Source organism: Euprymna scolopes, chromosome 23, assembly GCF_053919585.1.
Source record: "Euprymna scolopes isolate OS-2025 chromosome 23, ASM5391958v1, whole genome shotgun sequence".
NCBI classification, from domain to species: Eukaryota; Metazoa; Mollusca; class Cephalopoda; order Sepiida; family Sepiolidae; genus Euprymna; species Euprymna scolopes.
This window is the reverse complement of record NC_136504.1, coordinates 70,414,660-70,441,268: the sequence shown is the minus strand read 5'-3', so window position 1 is coordinate 70,441,268 and position 26,609 is coordinate 70,414,660. Positions and strand designations below refer to the sequence as shown.

At 27.9% G+C, this 26,609-nt stretch overlaps 1 protein-coding gene across 1 annotated transcript in view; it reads left to right on the top strand.

Annotated features, from left to right (window-relative positions):
* Positions 1 to 26,609, top strand: part of LOC145245981 (dynein axonemal heavy chain 6-like) — a 632,504-nt gene that overhangs the window by 106,038 nt on the left and 499,857 nt on the right. The window contains exons 17-23 of the mRNA XM_080107771.1: positions 639 to 740; positions 2,220 to 2,369; positions 8,424 to 8,552; positions 12,239 to 12,352; positions 19,443 to 19,586; positions 23,021 to 23,230; positions 24,879 to 25,091. Of these exons, the coding sequence (XP_079963897.1) occupies positions 639 to 740; positions 2,220 to 2,369; positions 8,424 to 8,552; positions 12,239 to 12,352; positions 19,443 to 19,586; positions 23,021 to 23,230; positions 24,879 to 25,091 (1,062 nt within the window). The remainder of the gene's footprint in view (positions 1 to 638; positions 741 to 2,219; positions 2,370 to 8,423; positions 8,553 to 12,238; positions 12,353 to 19,442; positions 19,587 to 23,020; positions 23,231 to 24,878; positions 25,092 to 26,609) is intronic.

The following is a 26,609-nucleotide window of genomic DNA, read 5'->3' as shown; positions in this document are numbered from 1 at the left end:
CATAGTAAATAGGTACAATAATATTAACTGAACGTATATATACACTGTTCTCACTAGAAGATAGCAGAAACATTAATAAATGTGCATGCACATACTTTATACATGTAAATATATACACCCATGTTATATAGACCATTATGCAACATGTGTAGACGGTAAAAATAACGGTAATAATAACTGAAACTAAGACAAAGAAAGTCAAAATTACATTTTCCACTAAAAAGGTTTGCTTTAATTTAAATATATTTTAGTTTAAAAAATGCCGGAAGTCATTCGTTCTCAATAACCTCACTGATATCATTACGTGTATGATGTCACTTTTAGACACACAGGCATTTTTGCTTAGGTAGCGTGGATATAAACATCCTTTCTTCCAAAATGACGTTTTTGTTTTTTAACTTTTTACATTGTCCAAGATATCTAATTAAAAAAGAAAAACGTTAATTTTAAATATTTTCTCCATGATTAAATAAATGATTTACAAATCATGAGAGAGTCAGTTTCTTATGCAATTAATTGTTCCTAATCTTTGTAAATAAATTTAATTATCCAAATGTTGGAAAAGGAAATGTTGCATAAACAAAGATTATATTTAATTGTTGTCATGAATTTGTTATGGGAAATATTTTTCCTTTCAGATTGAACCATTAGAAAATGAAGCACATGTTGTCCGACATATGTACGAACTAATTGAACAGTATCAAGTACCAACGCCGCCAGAAGATATTGCTGTCTTTCAAGTAACTATTTTTTCATATTTTGTTGAGTATATTTCATTTTCCTTAGATCCGTTTGTAAAGAGCGAGAATCCTTTTCATTGGTTGGGGAATTTTGAGTGAGACAATGATTTTTTTTTTATTTTGTCACCTCCTGCTGTGATTGTACGAACGTCAGACAAATCAATTGACATTCGCTTGTTTTGCATATCGACTTACTAATGCACCCCCCCCCACACACACATTAAATGGGGTTCATCTTAATATTAAAAGTTTTTAATAATGTCCTTAAAATATTTATAGATTGGAATACAAATTCTAACTGACCAAAAAAGTGAATTGTGAAATATTAAACAATTTTCATAACAAATGTATGTTGTGTGACGTCACAGCACGCCATTACATTTTGCTTAACGTAACAATATTTATAAGAAGGTGATTTTTTTCATTTTTTTCTTCTGAATTATTTAAAAATTGTCACAAAATATTAAACACAAACATTTATTATCATTCATTTTGTTTGAAATGTGAAATATTTATTATAAACATTTAACCGTATTTATTCATTTTTTTTAAAATAATGTAGCAAGTGAAGTGTATACATAATTATTTTAACCTAGCAAGCAATCAGCAATAGAATCTTCAGAATGTGAAAGAATAATTATTTCCACAGACTTCGGTACGAGGTAAGTTCAATCCACTGTCGGATTTCGCCGAAGTTTGCTTGTATCAGTTGATAGACTTTCTTGTGTATGTGGCGTGTTTACTCAGTTGGTAGAGTGATCGCTTTCGCATGCAAGAGGCTCGGATTTTAAATCCCGAGTTCGGATGTGTCTAACTGATGAGCCCAAAATGAGGGCGAAGCTCGAGTCTTAGACTTCCGGTTTGTTGGCTGTCATGGCTCTTGTGAGCTGCGACGTTGTCTGGCTGCGAAAATAATTATATATTCTCTCACATTCTGAATATATATATATATATATATATATATATATATATATATATATATATATATATATATATATATATATATCGGCGAAAATCAGCGTAAGCTTGTATCTTTTAACAATATCCTTAATCTCATTAAATCAAAGGTAAAATATTTTCAGTGTCGTGTGTACTTTAAAAATGGGAAGAGTTTTGCCACCAAATAATTCATTTGAATAACACACATAGTGCTGTGTTTAAAACGTGAAAACTGTGCAATTACAACTTACATTTTTGGAATTACATGTTTAATCATTTAGTTGTTTTCTATCCATATTGTTTGTATTGAAAAGAAAAAGACATTTATTTTAAAACCAGTTTCGTTTTTTTGCTTTTGGTAAGCGAAATTTTGTCATTTATAAAATGACAAAAAAAAAAAAAAAAAGAACAAAAAGAAAAGAAAGATGAAGTTTTTCTTATAATTTTATATAGAAAAATATTTTATTAAATGTCAAGAACTGATTTGCTAGAAATCTTGAAGGATGCCTTTATTCTATTTCGTTTCCTTTTCATTGTCAGACTCTTGATTCTTCGACCATCAATGTGCGGAACGCTATCGACAAATCGTTGGCAGAAAGAGACAGTAATTTGAATCGATTCTGCGTTCATGTTGACCAAGACATTGCAGAATTGAATAAGGAAGTAAAGGAAGTGAAAGAAATAGCCATGGTAATTCTTCTTTCCTTCTTTTTTCTTCTTTTATTTTTTAATTGTTATTTTTTTTATTTCCTTCTTTTTTTCTGTATCATGCTTTTTTCTTTTTTCTTTTTCTTTACTTATTCTGCTATTCCTTCTTTCTATTTTTCTCTTTTTAAACAGAAATAGGTAACTTTTTGCGAGACTGATATTTCGTTTACACTATTTAAAGTCATATTGGTCTTCTTAAATATGTTATCAATACATCATTTCGATCGCTAATTCTCAGGCCTTCTTTTGGTGTCTACCACGCTTGAGAATAATGGCAAATGTTTGTCTGTCGAGCAACCTGATAATAAGGCGTTCAATTAAAGAGGAGGTATCTTATTGTAAAAAAAAAAAAAAGGAGTTATCTAATCTGTAAAAAAGGGAGTTGGTTAAAAATTAAATGGGTAATACAGAGTGTCCCTTTTTGGGGAATTAGATTTTTCCTACGTTAAAAAAACCGATCTTGTGCCTTATTCTACTCCCAGAGGGAGGCAAGTAAATTACCAAATAACTGCATCGAGGAAGACCATCTTTTCACAGGTTGCAGAAATGAAATAGAGAAAGAAAAAGGCGAGAAAAGCTGCCTCTCCCACACTTATCATTTTTTGTCTATCATGTTGTAAAGATTCCATTATGAAATATGAAAGAGAAACGCTGTGTGTTTATCAACAATGATATTCGAATTAAATTAAATAGTAGTAAAATATATATTACTATTTTTTTGTAATTGTTCATTTTGTTTTATCTTGAATCAATTATTTAAATCATTTAATTGTTTCCATATGCATTTAAATTTTACTTGGAGCGTTTAATAGTTAACTTTAATTGAATAAAATGTACACAGTAATACATGATTAATGAAGCTGTAACAATCGAAGTTAATATTAGCTTTCACATAAGTTTCTTTAGGGGTCACCATATGTGCCACAATTACTTTAGTAAATAAATGTTAGTTTTAAGTTTTATTTTGTGGACAAAGTTTTACTTTTTTTCCTTCATCGATTTACTTTTAAATTATAAGTGAAAAACAACCCCCACACAACCAACACAAATTGCTTTCTTTCTTTTTCTATTTCTTTCTTTTCTTTCCTTTATGATAATTGACGACATATTTACGACATATGTTTTTTATTGGTTGATTTGTTACAAGTTTGAAATAGCTTTTTTGTCGGCCTGTCATGCTTAACTTTATGTTAGTTTTATGTAAAAATATCATTTTCGTGATGAACGCATGGATTGAAGAGCATCCTAGTTTGCATGCATATGAGCATTTCTCTAAAAGTGAAACTTTGTCACATGTAAATTTCAATCATTCTTTGTTTTTAGATATGCTAAAGCCTCTCTGTTGGTTTGCTTAAATAATTTAGTTGCATCGAAATTATTTGTGGCAGCGATATGAATATGATTTAACAAAAAATGTGATTTAACAAAATTTATGATTTAAAATATATGATTTAGCAAAAAATGTGATTTAATAAAAAATGTGATTCAATACAATTTATGATTTAAAAGAATATATGATTTAAAAAATGTGATTTAACAAAAAGTGTGATTTAATAAAAATTATGATTTAAAAAAATTATGATGTAAAACAAAAATGTGATTAAATAAAATTTATCATTTAAAAAATATATCATTTAACTAAAAATGTGATTTAACAAAACATGTGATTTAATAAAAATTATGATTTAAAAAAATGTGATTTAATAAAAATTATGATTTAACAAAAATGTGATTTAATAAAATTTATGATTTAAATTTTTATTAAAAAATGTGATTTAACAAAAATTGTGATTTAACAAATAATGTAATTTAATAAAATTTATGATTAAACAAAATTTATGATTTAAACCCATATATGACTTAACAAAAAATGTGTTTTAATAAAATTTATGATTTAATAAAATGTGATTTAATAAAATTTATGAGTTACAAAAAAATGTGATTTAGCAAAAAACGTAATTTAATAAAATTTATGATTTAACAATAAATATGATTTAACAAAATTATGATTTAACAAAAAATGTGATTTAATAAAATTTATGATTTACCAAATAATTTGATTTAACAAAAAACGTAATTTAATAAAATTTATGATTTAAAAAAACGTGATTTAATAAAATTTATGATTTCATAAAAATGTGATTAAACAAAATTTGTGATTTAACTAAAAATATTATTTAATAAAGTTTATGATTTAACAATAAATGTGATTTAATGAATTTTATAATTTAACAAAAAAGCTGATCTAATAAAATTTATTATTTAACAAAAAATGTGATAAAAAATGATTTAATCAATTGTATAATTTAACAGAAAATATGATTTAATTAAATTTATTATTAAACAAAAAATGTGAGTTAAGGATATTTATGATTTGACAAAAAATGTGATTTGACAAAAAATGCGATTAAACAAAAATGTGATTTAACAAAAGATGTGATTAAAAAATTAATATTTGAACAAAAAATTTATTTAACAACAAATGTGATTTAATAAAATTTATGATTTAACCAAAAATGTGATTTAATAAAGTTTATGATTTAACAAAAATATGATTAAATAACATATAAGATTTAATAAAAACTGTGATTTAACAAAGAATGTGATTTAATAAAAAATGTGATTTAACAAAAAATGTCATTTAATAAAATTTATGATTTAAACCAATATATGATTAAACAAAAATGTGACTTAACAAAAAATGTGATTTCATAAAATTTATAATTTAATAAAAAATGTTATTTAACAAAAATGTGATTAAATAAAAAATGTGATTTAATAAAAATATGGTTTAACAAAAACTATGATTTAATAAAATGTATGATTTAACAAAAAATGTGATTTAATAAAATTTATGATTTAACAAAAATGTAATTTAATAAAATGTATGATTTAAAAAATATATGATTAAACACAAAATGTGATGTAACAAAAAATGTGATTTAATAAAAATTATGATTTAACAAAAAATTTAATTTAATAAAATTTATGATTTAACAAAAATGTGATTTAATAAAATTTATGATTAAACAAAAAATGTGATTTAATAAAATTTATGATTTAACAAAATATGTGATATAATAAAATTCATTATTTAACAAAAATTGTGATTTAACAAAAATGTGATTTAATACAATTTATGATTTTATAAAAAATGTGATTTAACAAAATTTATGATTTAACAAAAAATGTGATTTAATAAAATTAATGATTTAACAAAAAAATTTTATTAAATAAAATTAAGGATTTAATAAAAAATTTGATTAAACAATATATGTGATTAAAAATGTGATTTCATAAAATTTATGATTAACAAAAACATGTGACTTAAGAAAAATGTGATTTAATAGAAATTATGATTTAACAAAAAATGTGATTTAATAAAAATTATGATTTAACAAAACATGTGATTTAATAAAAATTATGATTTAAGGAAAAATGTGATTTCATAAAATTTATGATTTAACAAAAAAAATTGATTTAATAAAATTTATGATTTAATAAAAACTGTGATTTAACAAAGACTGTGATTTAATAAAAATTATGATTTAAAAAATATAAGATTTAACAGAAAATGTGATTTAATAAAAATTATGATTTAACAAAAAATCTGATTTAATAAAATTCATGAGTTAAACAAATATTTGATTAATAAAAACAATGTGATTTAATAAAATTTATGATTTAACAAAAATGTGATTTAATAAAATTTATGACTTAGCAAAAATGTGATTTAACAAAAAATGCGATTTAATAAAAAATGTGATTTAACAAAAATGTGATTAAACAAAAAATGTGATTTAATAAAAATATGGTTTAACAAAAACTATGGTTTAATAAAATGTATGATTCAACAAAAACTGTGATTTAATAAAAATGTGATTTAATAAAATTTATGATTAAACAAAAATGTAATTTAATAAAATTTATGGTTAAAAAATATATGATTAAACAAAATATGGGATTTAACAAAAATTGTGATTTAATAAAAATTATGATTTAATAAAAACTGTGATTTAATAAAATTTATGATTTAACTGAAAATGTGATTTAATAAAATTTAGTATTTAACAAAAAATATGATTAAACAAAATATATGATTTAGCAAAAATGTTATTTTATAAAATTTATGATTTAACAAAAATGTGATTTTACAAAAAATGGATATAACAAAAAATTTGATTTAATAAAATTAATGCTTTAATAAAAAATGTGATTTAATAAAATTTATGGTTTAACAAAAATGTGCATAACAAAAAATGTGATGTAATAAAATTTATGATTTAAAAAATGTAATTTAGCAAAAATATGATTTTAACTGAGTTGTTCTGGTATTGAAGAACTTGGCAAAAATAAGGCCAGAAATTATGCAGAACCTGTCAACAACATGCTGGTCTTTCAGAAACATGGGCTGCAACATGAGCATTAAGATGCACTACCTATTTTCCCATATGGACCGGTTTCCTCAGAACTTGGGTTAATGACTGACGAGCAGGAGAGATTCCATCATCACGTGAAAGAGATGGAAACCAGGTATCAGGATTACTGGGACACAGTCCTAATGACTGACTACTGTTGGAATCTGAAGAGAGACCTCCCTGCCACTGAGTATTCTAGGAGTTCAAAGAGATAGAAGTTTAAGCCCAGAAGTTTGAACAATGGTGAAACACACGCAATTTATGTTTACTTTCCTTTATTGATTCATTCAGTTTACAGTAATCGATGTTTTTACCAGGTAATCAATATATGCTGTTGGCAAACATTTTTTTTTTCTTAAAATCATATTTAGGATGATACGTGTTAACAAAAGTCAGCTGATAATACCACAAAAATGTCACAAGATTTTTTTCAAATCAATTTCACCCAAAAAACCTTACCTGATGGGGAGAAACAGATACTATTTATTGATTCATCAGTGAAAGTCAATTGTAGAAATGTAGACAACATTTAAAAGTATTAATTTATTTATTGAGGACTATTATTCTTATCTTTATTAGTTGTTGTTTCACAACGTTTCGGTCAACTATTCATATTCTGACTTTCATCAGGTGGTAACCGCAATGGATAGGAACTTTGAATCTCGATAGGAGATTCGAAGTTCCTATCCGTCGTGGTTACCACCTGATGAAGATCAGAGGAATAGTTGGCTGAAACGTCGTGAAACAACAACAAGATGAGAATAATAGTCCTCAATAAATAAATTAATATAAATAATACTCATCTCAATAATGAATTCCAATTAAAATAATATATATACCATTCAGTACGGACCCGACCATGGAAGATCAGATAATAAATAAACTTGGATTTATAATATAAAAAAATCCAACCTTGATCGCCCTTGATAGAGACGTTGAATCTCTACGGTTCCAGATGAGCATTGTCTGAAGATAGCGGTTTCAATCCTACCCAAAGCCGGCCAGAGGTTTACTTGGCCAAAAACGTAGTGAGACGACAACAACTACGGATGGCAGTGATTGCTGAGAATGCAGTTAGGAGATTCGAAGTTCCTATCCGCCGCAGTTACCATCCGATGAAGGCCAGAGGAATAGTTGGCCTAAACGCCGTGAAACACCAACTAATAAAGATGAGAATAATAGTCCGCAATAAATAAATTAATATAAATAATACTCATCTCAATAATAAATTTCAATTAAAATAATAAACATTTAAAAGGTAAAAATTGTTGCCCAGTATAATTTTTATATTCTTATTGATAAAATTGTGCAACCATTTTTCGTGTCTTTGTAGGTGTGTGTGTGTATTTCTCACCTCTACGTGACTTATACCTTATTACTATTTATTATTTCTCTTAATCAATTATTACATAACATACCGAAAATAATTTTTATGCAGTAAAGTCCATCATAATGCATTTTGGATAATTCTTAACAAGTCAGCCATTTCAGTTTTCAATTTCAAGTTTCAAGTTGAGATAAAAACTATAAAAAAATGGATGTAATTTTAACATTATTTTCATAATCTCTCAACATCATCATAAAATAATGTTTTGTTTTTGATTCTATTGTTTTTCAGGATCGTGCTGTACTTGACGTGGAGTCAGACAAAGAGAAAGTGAAAGCAACATTGAATAAACTTCTGGGAAAAATGAACGAACTGACCAAAAAGGCATTCAAGTATAAGACATATCAAAAGAATTTCGAGGTGCCTAAAATCAAACGTCAATCTTTTATGATCGTTACTTCAATTCGTTTAAGAATATTGCTAATGGCGATTTGGTATCTGTCTGTCTGAATCAAAAACTATATTCTATATCTGAAGCTGAAACAATATTATTACTTCTATATCTGAACTCGAACTATTACCATCGTTTCATGCTCAATACAATTTACTCGACTATGTCAAAGAAATGTGCTATCAAGGCTTAATGCAAGGGATTAGTGTAGTATTTGTTCTGTTGTCATAATACCATCCGCCCAGGAATTACCTAGTCTAGTATCTGTTCTGTGGTGATGATACCATCCTTTAGGAATTTACTTATCTTTTTAGAGGAGGGCCAAGTGTAGTATCTGTTCTCTTGTCATTATACAATCCTACCAGGTATAATCGCCTCCACTGGGGGGAGGAGGAGTTCCAGAAAAATATGTTATCGGCGGGAACATATATTATTATTATTATTATTATTATTATTATTATTAATAATAATAATAATAATAATAATAATAATAATAATAATAATAGACGGTGGTAATTGAGTTCAGTTTTGGCAAATTTATGGAAGCTCAGGGTTTTAAAGGATACAGTGTCTTGGCAAGCAACAACTGATGTTGATTCCATGCTTCAACAATTTTGAACATGAAAAAATATTTCTGAATCTGTTTTTTTTCTGCCTTTCTAGGCATGTCTACGTATTAGATATATGGAGAAACAAAAACGTGCTTAAGATTGTTATTGACAAGACGGTTTACTAGACATCAGAATTTCAATGCATCCAATGCCAGAGAAACAAGACGCAAATTGCTGAATGATTTCTAAATGTTCTAAACAAGACCGGAGTTTCATATTGTTGATGTAAACTCCATAGTTGTATACAGTTTTTAAAGGCAGGAAATCTACACAATTGTTTATAATGACCCATGCAGGTTTTGATGCATCACTTGCGTACACATTGTTGTATTGACCATGGAGCAAAATATCACATGTTCAGGGCATCATGGCAAGAGGGAGTTACACCACTGAAACAACAAAGCAGGATCTGTATCAGTTTCATCTTTTATTACCCTTTCTTCATTAGTATAGATAGAGCATTCCTACAAATATCGGACATTCACCTAATATTTAGGGCTCCAACTAAGTGCTCTTTTAAGGATTCTAACTGTTTCCTTTAAGTGTAATTATTTAGATTTCTTTTGCATTTGATTCTCCGAGAATAGTTTCCAAACATATATTTGATATTTTTTTCTTTGTGATGCTTTTGGTCCCAAGGCCTCATTTGAAGAGAAATTAGAACCTAAAAATATCGCCATCATAACTTGGATGATTGTGATGTTTTTTATGTTCCTGTTTTCTCTTCTATTCACATGTGACGTCGTGGCACTTTGTGACCCCCCCCCCCTTTTCGACTCTGTTTAGGCTTTTATGATTAGGAAGAGTTGTTACTGTTTCCACTGTGTTTAGTGTGATGATCTCAGGCTTTTCTGATGCACTTTCTAGGTAGGTGGCTGTGGTATTACATTGTCATAATGTATGATATACTAAGTATTTCTCACGATTCTCTTTAATAGATTTTCTCATAATTCCTTTTCATTTTACTTCGATGTAAAGTTTCAGAAATAACGTGGTCCCCTTCTCTGTCTAACACTTGAAGCACATAAATATCCGAGTGGTCAACTAAAGTTCCCTTTTACCTTTTGAACGTTGAGTTAGCAAAGAAGTGAAGAACATTTTCAATTGACTAGTTAACTATGTATCTTTCTTGTAGTCTTGCCGAATTCTGCAGCAAGAATTCATCTAGTCTGTTGTAGTATCCAGTTAAGTGTGATTACTTGAGGTAAAGTCATTAGTAGAAGATGCACCATTCCTCTGAGCCAGCGTATAGTCATGTCGAGGGGATCTTATTTGAGCTTCAAATATTTATTTTGATTATTTGATCAGGGTTTACTTGTAGCGTTAAATATCCTAGTTGTCTTGTCAAACACTTGATTGAAAACGCTCAAGGATGCTGTTTAGTAGGTAATTCAAACTCTCTTTCTTCCCGAATTTCTTATCATTTTGTTTTTGCTGGGAATGGGGCATTCTACCGGATGCCAGACACTGACCCATTATTTTAGACACTTCAACCGAGAGATCTTTTGAGTGCAATTTTTTGTATTTCTCTTGCATTTAATTCAACGGGTACATTCATCAGATAGTTTTTGAAATTCATTTTCATAAGTCCAGCTGCTCCTCTAAGTATTACAGATTTTCCTGAGATCCCAGTTTCTTTCATGTTGTATATAAGACCCTTTCATGTTGTATAGAAGACCCTTTCATGTTGTATATAAGACCCTTTCATGTTGTATAGAAGACCCTTTCATGTTGTATAGAAGACCCTTTCATGTTGTATATAAGACCCTTTCATGTTGTATAGAAGACCCTTTCATGTTGTATATAAGACCCTTTCATGTTGTATAGAAGACCCTGGCATTTTGTTATCTTTTCCTCTCAGTTTTGTTTAAGCCAACATCATTAGATATAGTGACTTCAGCTAGGTTTGATAAAAACAAACAAACAAAAAACAAACAAAAACAACAACAACAAAAAAAAAACAAACATGTAGAAATGTCTTGGTATGTTTAGGAATAACTACGACTGATTGAAACTCAAATTTTTATTTTATTAAAGAATAAAAGAGAAGATAATAGTTCAAGCAAATAGATGCTCTGGAGAAAGGGAAGGACATATCTATGCAGAATGAAAGAGAGGGTGGGTAAGAAAGGGATAAAAAGACAAAGAGAAACAGAAAGTCTGGATGAATAAAGAGATCATCTTTAACATGCCCATGAGAATTACAAAGAGCTCGTCATTTATAACGATTAAAAAGCAAACCTATTTTCTGTTTATCCTGTCACTTTGCATTTTCCCTCATCTTTTCCTATATTTATCACTAATTCAGACATTTTCTCTTTGTAGCATAGCATGACGAGATTCTTTGATTCCCATAGGTTTTCTGTTGTCTTCTTCATTTAGCAGAAAATGCTGATTGTCTCTCTGACACCTAAGTAGTTGGTTCATTAGAAAGTGACGTCTAATTGTCAATGGACAATGATCTACAAAACATCTTGTGTATTATTTTGTGGAAGTTTAATAAAACTATGAAATTTTACTTCATCCACCATATTCACCGGATTTTTACCTACTGGCTAACCATTTTCAATCATGCTAACCACTTGTTGCAGGAGAAAATTTTCACAAACAAAGATAAAACCAAAAATATCTGCCATGAATTTGTTTAGTAATCCATGTCAGAATTGTTTGTAACTGGAATTCAACTTATTTTGTTGAATGAATTGTCAGTTCAATTGATAAAGTTAAGTTATAATCAAATTTAATTTTCCGTTGATGATGATCTATGCCAGAATCAGGATCACTTGCATCTGTCACTTAAGTGAGAACAAATTTAGCATGGGGAGTTCAGGTGTACAATATCTGTTTGAAGATAAGGATTTTTGTTTCGAATTTGTTATAATAAAACTATATATAGAGAATGACAAGAGCATCCGCGATTAAGTTGAGAAAGTATTTTCGTGTCACTTGAAGATAAAATAGATAGAAAAACTTATTTTCTTAATGGGTCATTTTTAATCTGTTAAATGACATTTTTTCTTTTTTGTTTTTTCTTTTCATTGAAGGTTGAGATTACGAAATTTGAAGAACTTGAAGAAGTTCATTCTGAACTAAAGATGAAAGAACTCTTGTGGCGATCACTTGATGAATGGGCAGCTTATGTGGAAAGCTGGACTTTGGTAAGTCGCAATCAAATGAAAAATGATTCTTCAGTTAATATTCATTCAAATGTTTTCAATTATGGACCTACAAATGATCTTGTCTTACCGATTTATCTGTGATTGTCGTTTTAACAAGGAATTCACTATCAATCTATTTTGTTTGTATCCAATAACTATGATATCTTTATGAAAAACTAGATACTAAATAATGCAAATCCTCAACTGCATTTTCCTACACCTCATCTTGTTGAAGTTAATTAGTACTTAATGACAGACTACATCTATATTTGTAATTAACAGCAGTTTCTAATCTGTTGTTTAATGAATTTATAGAACCTAATAATTACTAGTTTTTGTTTAAGCAAAGAAAACATGATTTTGATAAAGATTTACAAATCTATGTTTTTCCATAATTTCTGACATACGTCATTATATCTTGGGTCCTTTCATGCAGTGACGCTAGAAGCTAATATGCATATCTGATTTATATAGTTATTTATATGATCTTTGAGATATATGTAGGAATCTACTTTATATATGTAGGAATTTACTTTTAGTTTGTTTTGATATATAAAAGTCTTTCTGCTTCAACTGCAAACAGATGGAAGAGATTTTGACTTCTGTGAAGATGATTGAAAGAATTATCTCTGATCATAAAATGGTACACATAAAAATACATACATGAAAAATGTTTTGTGGTATTCCCAAACTGATTTTAGGTCAAGTGAGATGTAATGAAAGGACTATAACCAAATTTTTTTCTATTTTTAAATTATTTTTAGCGAAGATATAAATTGATATCGATCAATCAAACTATAAAAATACACGTGAACAATAACGAAATTCCATTTCTCTGCATTTGGTATTTTCAAGAAATCATTTAAAAACATTTGTAAATAAAATTTGTTTGTGAATAAATAATACCAAGTGTAGAATCTATCATGGAAAAAAGAATTTAAATTTTATTTTCGAATGAATAATTAAAAATTCAGTATCTGCTCTTTCTTCGTTAGTCAGAGGAGAACAAATCCTTTTCAACTGAGGTAATTCTTGCCTCTCATAATCTTCATTTATACTTCATAAAATTTGGCATACTCTATCTACCTCATTATTTAATTCATTTATTTATTAAATAATAATAAATGAATCGCCATCTAAAATTTTTTTTCTAAAATATAGTTTAAGTAAAATAAGTTGTTTGGAAGCATTGCGAAACCAATTCAGTTGACTGAAATAGGATGTAACCAATATTTTAAGTATTAAAAAAAATCAGTTACTTAAAGAGGAAAAGAACACACAGAGGTTAATTTTTTTAAACTTTGTCCCTAATTATGCCCTTTTAACATTTATTGTATCGGGCTCAAATCAAATTATAAAGTTAGATCCATGTCCAAGTAACCCATATCTAAAAATTTCACGTGTTTAGACCCAAACTTGACGGAGGAGCTTGGTAGAGTTCTCAAAGGTCAAATCGTTGAACTTTTACCCCTTAACAACCAAATTTATGGCCGAAACTAATTAAAAAGATTTTCCCAAATCTCCATACCCCGTATGTCAAATGTCGAGTCTGTAGACTAAAAATTGACAGAGTTATTTGGTAAGGAAATGTAGACAGGCAGACAGACAGACAGACAGACACACACACACACAGACATTTTCAATTTAATAGATATATATATATTTGTTTATATTTGATATATCATTATATATTTGTTTAAATTTGATAGATAATTATATATTTGTTTATATTTGATATATAATAATATATTTGTTTATATTTGACATATAATTATATATTTGTTTAAATTTGATATATAGTTATATATTTGTTTATATTTGATATATCATTATATATTTGTTTATATTTGATATATAATTATATATTTGTTTATATTTGATGTATCATTATAAATTTGTTTATATTTGATGTATCATTATATATTTGTTTATATTTGATATATAATTATATATTTGTTTATATTTGATATATATATTTATATATTTGTTTAAATTTGATATATAATTATATATTTGTTTATATTTGATATATAATTATATATTTGTTTATATTTGATATATCATTATATATTTGTTTAAATTTGATATATAATTATATATTTGTTTAAATTTGATATATAATTATATATTTGTTTATATTTGATACATAATTATATATTTGTTTAAATTTGATATATAATTATATATTTGTTTAAATTTGATATATAATTATATATTTGTTTAAATTTGATATATAATTATATATTTGATTATATTTGATATATAATTATATATTTGTTTATATTTGATATATAATTATATATTTGTTTATATTTGATATATAATTATATATTTGTTTATATTTGATATATAATTATATATTTGTTTAAATCTGATATATATTTATATATTTGTTTATATTTGATATATAATTATATATTTGTTTAAATTTGATATATATTTATATATTTGTTTATATTTGATATATAATTATATATTTGTTTATATTTGATGTATAATTATATATTTGTTTATATTTGATATATATTTATATATTTGTTTATATTTGATATACAATTATATATTTGTTTAAATTTGATATATATTTATATATTTGTTTATATTTGATATATAATTATATATTTGTTTATATTTGATATATAATTATTTATTTGTTTATATTTGATATATATTTATATATTTGTTTATATTTGATATATAATTATATATTTGTTTATATTTGATATATAATTATATATTTGTTTATATTTGATATATATTTATATATTTGATTATATTTGATATATATTTATATATTTGTTTATATTTGATATATATTTATATATTTGTTTAAATTTGATATATAATTATATATTTGTTTAAATTTGATATATAATTATATATTTGTTTATATTTGATATATATTTATATATTTGTTTAAATTTGATATATAATAATATATTTGTTTATATTTGATATATAATTATATATTTGTTTAAATTTGATATATAATTATATATTTGTTTATATTTGATATATATTTATATATTTGTTTAAATTTGATATATAATAATATATTTGTTTATATTTGATATATAATTATATATTTGTTTAAATTTGATATATAATTATATATTTGTTTATATTTGATATATATTTATATATTTGTTTAAATTTGATATATAATTATATATTTGTTTATATTTGATATATAATTATATATTTGTTTAAATTTGATATATAATTATATATTTGTTTATATTTGATATATATTTATATATTTGTTTAAATTTGATATATAATAATATATTTGTTTATATTTGATATATAATTATATATTTGTTTAAATTTGATATATATTTATATATTTGTTTATATTTGATATATAATTATATATTTGTTTAAATTTGATATATAATTATATATTTGTTTATATTTGATATATATTTATATATTTGTTTAAATTTGATATATAATTATATATTTGTTTATATTTGACATATAATTATATATTTGTTTATATTTGATATATAATTATATATTTGTTTAAATTTGATATATATTTATATATTTGTTTATATTTGATATATAATTATATATTTGTTTAAATTTGATATATAATTATATATTTGATTATATTTGATATATATTTATATATTTGTTTATATTTGATATATATTTATATATTTGTTTAAATTTGATATATAATTATATATTTGTTTAAATTTGATATATAATTATATATTTGTTTATATTTGATATATATTTATATATTTGTTTAAATTTGATATATAATAATATATTTGTTTATATTTGATATATAATTATATATTTGTTTAAATTTGATATATAATTATATATTTGTTTATATTTGATATATATTTATATATTTGTTTAAATTTGATATATAATAATATATTTGTTTATATTTGATATATAATTATATATTTGTTTAAATTTGATATATAATTATATATTTGTTTATATTTGATATATATTTATATATTTGTTTATATATTTTTCATTTATAAACTAAATGTTCTTGAGCAGATTTTTCTTTTTGCACTTGTATAATGTTGGCTTTTTTCCTCTTCACCCCAATTTGGCATTTATTAGTTATTTATTTCCGTAGCAATTGTTTGGTGGCCTGAAGGTAAAGGCTTAGCTAATAAGGTCAAGGGTGGCTGGAAATTGTCACCCCCCCCCATACTGATAATTGCATGAGTAGGAAACACTATAGATAGAAAAGAATCATTATTATTCAATTATTATTATCAAGCTCCTTTAAGAATACTTAAGGATAGGCATATAGGAGGGAAATGCTGCGCATTTCTCTCCTAATAATTACTTAAATAAACACAAGGCCAAACGACATTGCTTTTAACAAAACAATAATAAAGGGTTTATTTAAAAAAAGGCGAGATTGTATCTCAAACTGGAGAGAAAGAAAGATAGTGTAAATGTCTGTTTGAAGGTGTCGTCTGCCATCAGATTTAACAAACTATTTACTATAAGCGGATCAATGCCCAGTGCCCAAGTGATTTGGCCACACTGACCAATCGGTTGGTAGGGCGCATTGATTTGAGCTGTCTCCTTAAGAACTATTTTTAGCCCTTTGGGATCACAGCTGCGATCGCCAGAGAGACGCCAGCAAGCGACCTATACAGACCTCTCTCACTCACCCCTTCCACTGCTACTTGTTGACGACTGCAGTCTGATGGCAGACGACACCTTCAAACAGACATTTGAGATACAATCTCGCCTTTTTTTAAATAAACAATTTATTATTGTTTTGTTAAAAGCAATGTCGTTTGGCCATGTGTTTATTTAAGTAAGTATTAGAAGAGAAATGCACAACATTTCCCTCCTATAAAATGGTGACCCGAAACGAACACAGACCTTTTGATTACAAAGCGGCATTTCTTTTTTTTTTAGCATAATATATATAAAACAAAAACGACAAGGGACCAAATCACAAAGGCGAGATTGTATCTCAAACTGGAGATAAAGAAAGAAAGTGTAAATAGTTTGCTAACTGCTACAGGCATTGTTTGGGAAATAAAAACTAAAAAGGTAGTTAACTAGCTAGATGCTAGTTAACTACCTTTTTAGTTTTACGACTTCTGCTCGTCTGAATCTTCGCCCGAATTTGGAGTTTATTCGTTTTATCTCCTTAATTCCCGTGGCAATGGTTTGGTGGCCCGGACGTAAAGGTTTAGCTAATGGTGGCAGGGTTTGAATCTTCCGACCGGCTAAAATCGTCGCCTCCTACACTGATGATTACGTAAGCATGAAACACTAGTGTCTGCAGGTATAAAAGAATAATTATTATTTAATTATAGATCTATACTCCTATAAATTTTTTTGTGCATTGATATATTAGAAATCCTTTTCTCTATTTATTTAACAAGAAAATACAACTTTGTTATATATGGGTCGTGGAATTGCGTTCATTTGCAAAAAAAAAAAAAAAAAAAAAAAATCTAGCTAATTTGCATATTCTTCTAAGCATTCATTTTAATTAATTCCCTATTAGTTTTTTTCGCTTTTCTTATGGGATGGTTAACTATTACGTCTAATTATATTCATGCGGATATTCTACATGATTTATACTTAAGTAATATTTGCATGAAAAGGTTATAGTAAACACAAACCTCTTTCTCTATATATTTATGCATGCGTATATATATATTTGTTTAAAAAAATTGTCTACCAAACTCATCTGTCAGTTTTTAGTCTACAGACATAGTATTCAAACCCATGCAGAACTTTATATTTCGGTTTTAGTTGAGGAAATCGGTGCAAAAATGTGAAAATTAAATAAATCAAATGTGTGCCAATACGAACGAATAGCTATTCGTTCATGTTTTAATTTTAGCCTTGCAGCAAACATGTCTTCATAGTACAGACATTAACGTCAAAGGAAAAAGTAAATCGTAAGCTAAACGTTTTGGTTTCCATTTTCGGTGGTGGCGCATGAGTCATTTTTTTTAACCTTTTAAATCATTATTATATATTAGGTCGAATATAATATAATAATAAATACGAAATCTGTATTAATTAAAATATATTTAAGCATATGTTACGACTGGGCAATGCTGGGCGGCCTGCTAGTATATATATATATATATATATATATATATATATATATATATATATATATATATATATATATATATATATATATATATATATAAAGTTAGATGTGTTTATTCCGGTTTAAAAATATCCAAAAGTAAAAATCATTGAATTTAAACAAGGTTGTTGATAGTGCCCAATGAAAAGAGCAGGATATTATTTTATTAATTTAGGTAAACAAAATTATTCTAAGTCGCTATAATAAATTTACTGTTTTAGTTGAAAAAGACAGAGTCAGGCGACAATAAACCTCGGATCATACTTGAGATCAGCCATTCAATCAAAATGAAAACCGAATAGGAAAAAGTAGAAAAATAGAAAGTTAGTTATGTGTAGATGTTTGTGATGAGAATAATGGTTTGTTCCTATATGTTTGCATATATTTCTGTGCATAGGATTCAATACACCTAAAAAATAATAAAAAAAATAAGTCATATAGTAATAATTTGCTACAGAAAAGAATTGCTCTACATCAAATTTTAAGTTATGTGACACAATTTTTAACCAGACCCGTATGCAAATATATATATGTTTGTACAGTATAGACTCCTATACTAATGAACTTATGAATTGTGGTTTACATATTCTAGGCAATGTGATGAGTAACCTTCTTCTTCTTCTTCTTCTTCTTCTTCTTCTTCTTCTTCTTCTTCTTCTTCTCATTATTATTATTATTATTTATTTATTTATTTGTTTGTTTGTTTGTTTGTTTGTTTGATTGTAAACTTTACCATTTTAGAGTTGGGCCCTCGAAACTGCTCCTATCCCTTACCTTGTGTCTTTTTACTTTTGTATTTAGCTGTCTTTGTAAACACTTCTCTTCTGATTTAAACTATCTAACTCGAGCTTAATAGATGATCAATTATTTTTTAGTATTATATTAATTTTATTGTTTTATTTATTGCTAGTAAGTTTGTTAAAGGAAATAAAAAGAAAATTAATTTCTGATCATGATTATTGTCTGGATTTTTAGGCAGATTTTGAGACCTTGGATCCTGAAGTGCTTACAAGTACCACAATGCGATTCATGAAGACGGTGATAATGCTGGAAAAAGGGCTTCCTTCCAATTCTGTACTTCCAAAGCTTAAGGCTGATGTTGAACATATCAAGGAAAAGGTTTGTGTATTTATTCAAAGGATGAAGACTTTAAAAATATATTTAACAGAAAATTATACTATCTTATTTCTAAAGTAAAATGAAAGGCCTAATAAATAATTGGAAAGGCCTAACAAATAAAAACGACATCTTCTATCATTCATTATAAGCAGTTCGTGTTTTAAAAAAGTTTTCATTTCCAATCGTTCTTTTTCTTTTTTTTTTTTTACATTTTTGTATGTAGGCCTGTTTGTATTTTAATTCATGGTTTGGCTTCACGAACGAAGACTTGTCCACGTTTTCTGCAGATACACTCGTGGTTTATATGTCTAATATAGGACAAACAGGCTTGCCCGCAACAGCTGCAGGTTAAGGTTTGGTCTGGGTTTGGAGCTGGGGCTAGTTGGCGCTCCTTCCTCCTGCGTCTTCTGTCCTCCAGACAAGTCTGAAGGAGAAAATTGCTTGATGCTGGTGTGTTGCCAAACATCTCAATCCATTGCAACGGTTGACCACTGGTGGTAGGAGATGTAACAGGCACAGGAGATTTCTTCAGAAAATCTTTATACCGTTTTTTTTTTGTGCACTTTTGTGGTGGTGGTCAATGGAAAGTTCGCCAACAAGGTGATTTTTGGAAGGCAGTCGTCTACCACCCTGAAGACGTGGCCAGCACAGCATAGTTGTGATTTCAGCAGCATAACCTCAATACTGCTAATTTTTGTCTGTTTAAGCATTTCGAGGTTAGTGATGAAGTCAATCTAGTGAATGTTGAAGATGGTATGGAGGCAGCACTAGTGGAAACGCCATAGGAGAGGCAGGTGACAATGATACATGACTTTGAGCTGTACAAAAGGGTAGTCAGTACGACGGTTATGTACGCACTGATCTTGATAGACTTCTTCAGGTCATTGTTGCCCCACACTTGCTGATACAGTTTACGAAAAGCACCATTTCGTTTGGCCAGCCTGTTGTCCACCTCCTTGTCTATTCTAATGTTTGATGATATGGCGCCCCTAAGGTAGTTGAACTGTTGTGTTTTGATTACTAATGTCATATATGGAGTTGGAGAGATAACCCTCTCTCAGTCATATTTCTCTTACCGCTACTTGGAACAGTGAGTTCAACTATTTTACTTTCACTGCTTGTAATGTCTACAGATGTTTAGTTAGATATATAATAATCATTCACATTTTGTTGCATCAACTTAAAACACATCAAATATTAATTAGTAATTTCTGTAATTATTAACACACTAACGTTAATACATATTAAATTCACACATAATAAACATGATATATAAAATAAATTTATAAAATTTATATAAAATTTATAAAACATTTTCGGTTTTGCTAATGAGCATCCATAATTCTGCTTTATAATTGAGAAATACTAAGGATTTTCACAAAAAAAATTATTTCAGCTTTGAATAAATAATCCTTTCATTATTACAATATCAACATCCAGAGATTCTGATTGAGAAAGCAACTCCCATTCAGTTGAATCGAAACTGGTGGTGAAAAAGTTTAATGTAGTGTCCGCATAGTCCTCTTTCTGGTGCAGGAGTCAATAAAAGGTTCCGATGTATATCATGATATCATGATGTCCATTGATGAAATTGTAGGCCAAAATCAGATCACTGCATAATCGTTGACACTAAAGGGAGAAAATGTTAAATTTTTCGAGTCGGCTATCATAGGTCATATTCAATAGACCATGCACCATTCGAGTAGCCAGTCTTTGAATTCTCTCCAACTTTTGCATATCACACATTAGAGGAAGAAGCTTGGATACCATATTCTAATATTCTGGTCTGATGAGAGAGACAAAGACAGAGAAATATTTCAGGAGTGAGTTTGCAGAAAGAACGTTGAATGTGAAATATGATACTCCTTGCTTTGTTAGTGAATGCAATATTTAGAAGGCTAATATCTTTTGTCTCGTTCACCTCATTGAGCAGAGCAGTGTCTTCGCCAAAAGTAAGAGCCCAGGCAGAAGGAGCACCTACTACAATACGGCAACATTTATCCACATTAAGGTCTAAATCCCATTCAATCACTTCCAGACATGTTGAAAGCTAGACTTGAAATTACCAATTTCACTTCTACGAACTACTAATTTGACATTATTTGCAAATAGGAGCACGTTCCCACCAATCATATCTGACATGTCCTTGAAATAGAGTAGGACGAGAATAGGACCAAGCACGAAACCTTGAAGACCGCCACAGTAAGCATCCATGTCAGATGAAAATCTGCCATTTATCTGACCATGTTCATCTAATCACTTATAAGAATCTTATCTACTTTAAAAATTATTCATAAAAACCATAGGTGTTAAGTTTATGTAAGAGTAAGCAGTGATGGATAAAATCAAAGGTTTATACTTCTTGTGCTTTAGTGCTTTCAGAAGTACTAACATAACTGATTTGCAGCAGAAATTGCTTTATTCCTGCCCACATTATTTCAACTGTTTGATACTCAGTGAAGTTATGCCAATCTAACTCGTCAAAGACCGTTTTAATTAGATTATAATTCATAGAAGCAAATTTTCTTTTCGGCTTATCTGAAACAAGGGTAGTACAAACGAGATGTGCATACAAAAGCTTAAGGTTGCATGATCATTCTTGCCAAGTGGAGACAAAATTCACTGAGAAGAAATAGAACTACGTTAACAAGTCAACACAAGGTCAAGCACTGCGATCTCTGTCCAAGTCTGGTTCTTGTAGATTTTGTAACATGCTGGTGTAGAAAACATTCCTTCATCGTGTCTAGAAGTAAATTATCAAATGTGTCATTGGAAATGCATAGATTTGGCTGCCATTCAATAGTTGGGGCATTAAAGCCTTCCAGTATGAGACAGTCATTTTGGCATTTGGAGACAGCTTTCATAGAATTATCATCATCAGCATCTGTAGGACTTTGACTGCGATATACAGAAAGTACAAGAATATTTTCTCTGTCCATTTTGATATTGCAAAAACCAGCATCAAATTTATTAAAAGTGTGGACATTAGGAAGTTGAGTGAGTATCTTGCATAGACTATAACTCCTTTTTTTTTATTTGTCGCAGCATAATTAAGTAAAACCTTGCAGGTAAATCTCTGCTTTTTACTTCTGAGGATAAACAAGTTTCAGGTTTGTTTTCTCATCTAATTTGGAGAGCAAGCATTTGTAAAAAATATTTTTTAAGGTGTGGTCAGAGTACAGTGATTTGAACTTTAATCTCTTGTTAAATATTTATTTGCAGATATGAAAAATAATTACAGTAGACGGAACAAAAAATTTCAATTTTACTTTTTGAGTGGGTAAATCACATAATTACGGAAATAAATATTTAGTAATGGAATCGTTAATTAAAGTTTGAACATCATCAAATGATTAGAAAATCGAAGAATTGAGATCGAAGAAAGTTTTTGGAACTTTTTTGAATTCATGAATATTTCTTTCTTTTCTTTGTAGCTTCACACCATTACAGATCTTAGGAATAGCACGTTGAAACAACGTCACTGGGAGAAGATTGAAACTATCCTGGATTACAAATTTGTACCCGAGGATCCATTGACTCTTGGCAAGTTGATGGAAATGAAAGCTTTCCAGAAAGCAGAAGAAATTCAAGAAATATCTGGCCAAGCGAGTGCAGAGTACAGCCTGGAACTCATACTAAAAAAGGTAGGTTTCTTTAATTAATAATTAGTTAGCTCGTAAAGATATTTGTAAAGACATACATGATGTGTCTGATAAATAGTAACATGAAATAAACTTTTCAACAATACTTGAAATATTATGAAAGAATTTGCTGTCATATTGTCTGATTTTATACAAAATAAGAATTATATCTGCATGATAGGATGAGCCATAAGAAAATGTTGCTGATGGTTATCTTGTATCAAAGCCAATAAAACAAAAAAGTGAAATGATTCAAGAAAATAATGAACTGACTAGGAAACTTAAAAAAAATTTCCACTTTGCTTTGATTCATCAATCAAAAACGCTAATGTTTACGAATAAAACGCTAATGTTTACGAATAAAACACTTTCCTTTAATTTTATTTTTTGAGAATACACAAATCACAAATTTTGATTGGTTGATTCGGGGAAAGGGAATGAAGAATGTAAAGTACAAGAAATTTAAGAAGCGAGCGAATTAGATGTAGAAGTCATTTTTACTCAAGAATTCATCGATGCAGTTCAATCTTTGTAAATTGTTATTCTTGTGTTTTAGTGCTTTCAGAAGTACTAACATAACTGTAAGTTGCAGCAGAAATGGCTTCATTCCTGCCCACATTATTTCAATTGTCTGATACTCAGTGAAGTTATGCCAATCTAACTCGTGAGCTTTAATTAGATTATAATTCATAGAAGCAAATTTTCTTTTCGGCTTATCTGAAACAAGGGGTAGTACAAACGAGATGTGCATACAGAAGCTTAAGGTTATGAAAAATTAATCCATAAAAAAAAAACAACCATCAATTCAGCTCAATGCAAAAGGCAAGGTACGCTTGAGTGCTTTTAAGTATTTTAAGCAAATTTAATCGTCTTTTCATTAAACTCACTAACACAATTTTTTATTTTTTCATCACTCGCCTGACGTCGACTTATGGAAGTCAAAAACGTTTGTGAATACGGCAAATTTCTTTCCACACTTGAACAAAACGTTTGAATACTAGCCCGCTAAAAAGAAAAAAAAAAAAAACGGATTGCAAGAGAAACAAACAGGAATTATCCTTGCTCTTCAACGAAACATGTGTGTGTGTATATATATATATATATATATATATATATATATATATATATATATATATATATATATATATATATATATATATATATATATATATATATATATGTGTGTGTGTGTGCATGTGTGTGCGTTCTGGTGTGATGGATGATTATTTTATACTGTGAATAAATGGACTCTTCCAAATACTTTGTTTTAAGAAGGTTACGATGCAGTTTCGAATTATGTATTTGTATAACATACTATTCTGCACTTTTGTAAATACGCACCTACTTACAAAATGTTTCATTTAGTTTTCATAAATTTTCTTTAAAATATTTTGGAGTTCACCTTATTAAATATAGCGAATCCGTTTTCGAATGTATACTTAGGTGAACTATCATGATTCATATTTCTTTTTAGCCACAATTCCTCATGAGACTAGAAGTAACGATTCAATTCTATTTTTACACTTCCCCAGTTCTTATACTATTCAACTCTTGTACGGAAACTTTTACTTTTATATTCAACCTAAACTGTTGTGTATTTGTTTGGTTTACTTCCTATAATGCCATAAATAAGATGCTTCTTTTCTTCTAGGTTGAAGAATCATGGAAAACAGTGGAGTTTATTGTTTTGCAACACAAAGACAACAAGGATACTTTTATTCTTGGAGGCACCGATGATATTCAGCAATTGTGGGATGACAGCAACATCAATATCGCAACGCTGATTAGTTCGCGCCATGTTGGACCAATAAAACCAAGAGTTGAAGAATGGCAGCGCCAATTAGATTTATTTGGAAAGACGCTTGTAAGCATATTTTAATGCAGTCAGTTTTGTGAGAGTATATCAGACGTTAAGCACGTGACATTTGACTCAGGTGTCTGGAAGTGAGGATGAGTGGTTGAGGATGCTAAGTCGTATTGAAGAAATTATTCTTTTCAGTCGTATTACATAGTAATCGTTTTGCTTATTAATTAGATATAAAAGTTGTTTGAATCATAAATGACCTTGTATTCATATCAGTTGCTATATTTTTTGTGTGTTGTAGTGATCTTGCCGGACTGTCGACAATTTCGCAAATCAGAATATTAATGTTTTTGTTCATGTTATTTTCAAGGTGGGTTTGGAATCTTTTATCATTCGGTCGAGAAATGTCATTTTTGATCAACTCTGATTTTTTATTTTTTGTTTTTTTTTTATTAGTTTTATGAAAACTGGAAGTGAGAATGTTTTTAAGCTTAAAAAAAAAAGCACCGACACTTGCATTCTGATGCTTTGGTCAGTGTCCACAGTTCCTGTAAATGCTTGAAAATATGTTGCAAATACTCTCGGCTTCAGTTCTTTATTGATATGTTTGCTGTTGACAACTGCCTCAGATGTCTTATGCATCGCGCTATTTTTGTCTGTTATTATAATGCTGTGTGTCTAAAAGATTTTGTATTTTTCAAAACATCTCCAACTCTGTGCATGCGATACTTCCTTGACGTTTGTTTTGTATAGCAATAGACTTTCTTCTTGTAGCTAATTTCTACAAATTGAAAGTTTCATAAGTTTTTTATACCTTCTTACACGAGAAACTTGTTAGGTGCAACATAAGTTGTTCTATCGGTGAATCGTTTAAAATGACAAAAAAATTGAACCCTCTGCGGTTTTGTAAAACTGAATTTTATTGTCATCTACTATGCTTATATTTTCAAACCTCTTATGGTGAGGAAAGTATGTAGATAATGTCACGGATTATGGAATTTTCTGTGTCAAATTCAAATTAAATCGGACCAATTATGTCTTAATACTCTTTAGAAGTAAGGTATAAACTTACATTTTACCTCCATCCTTAAGTAAAATAGCAGCATGTGACCAATTATTTATGTACAATGAAATCTTTTCAATAATTTTGTTGTACTTTGGCATTAAATAATGAAAAGTTTTGATATGCCATTAAAACAGAAAAATCAAACGTTCAAGGGCGATAATCAAAGTAAATCTTTGAATAAAATAATTCTGCTTCCGTTTATATATATTTATATATCCACCAAACTGTTTATGATTTCGATAGAGTGTTGTTTTTTTTTTTTTTAGAGTATTTCAACTTCTGATTTTATCAAATTTGATGCATGAATCTGATGTTCTTTGATAACAGATAGTCAGATGGTCAGATAAATACTTTTTGAGTTATCAGTATTTCCATGTCACAACTTCGAGAATACTTCATCTGACATGGAGAAGTAAACCCCATTCTTATATTGTCATGATTCCATATTTGATTCAGTGCATGTCTTTCATAGCTTGATACACAGATTTTAAAAAAAAAGTTTTTCAAAAAAT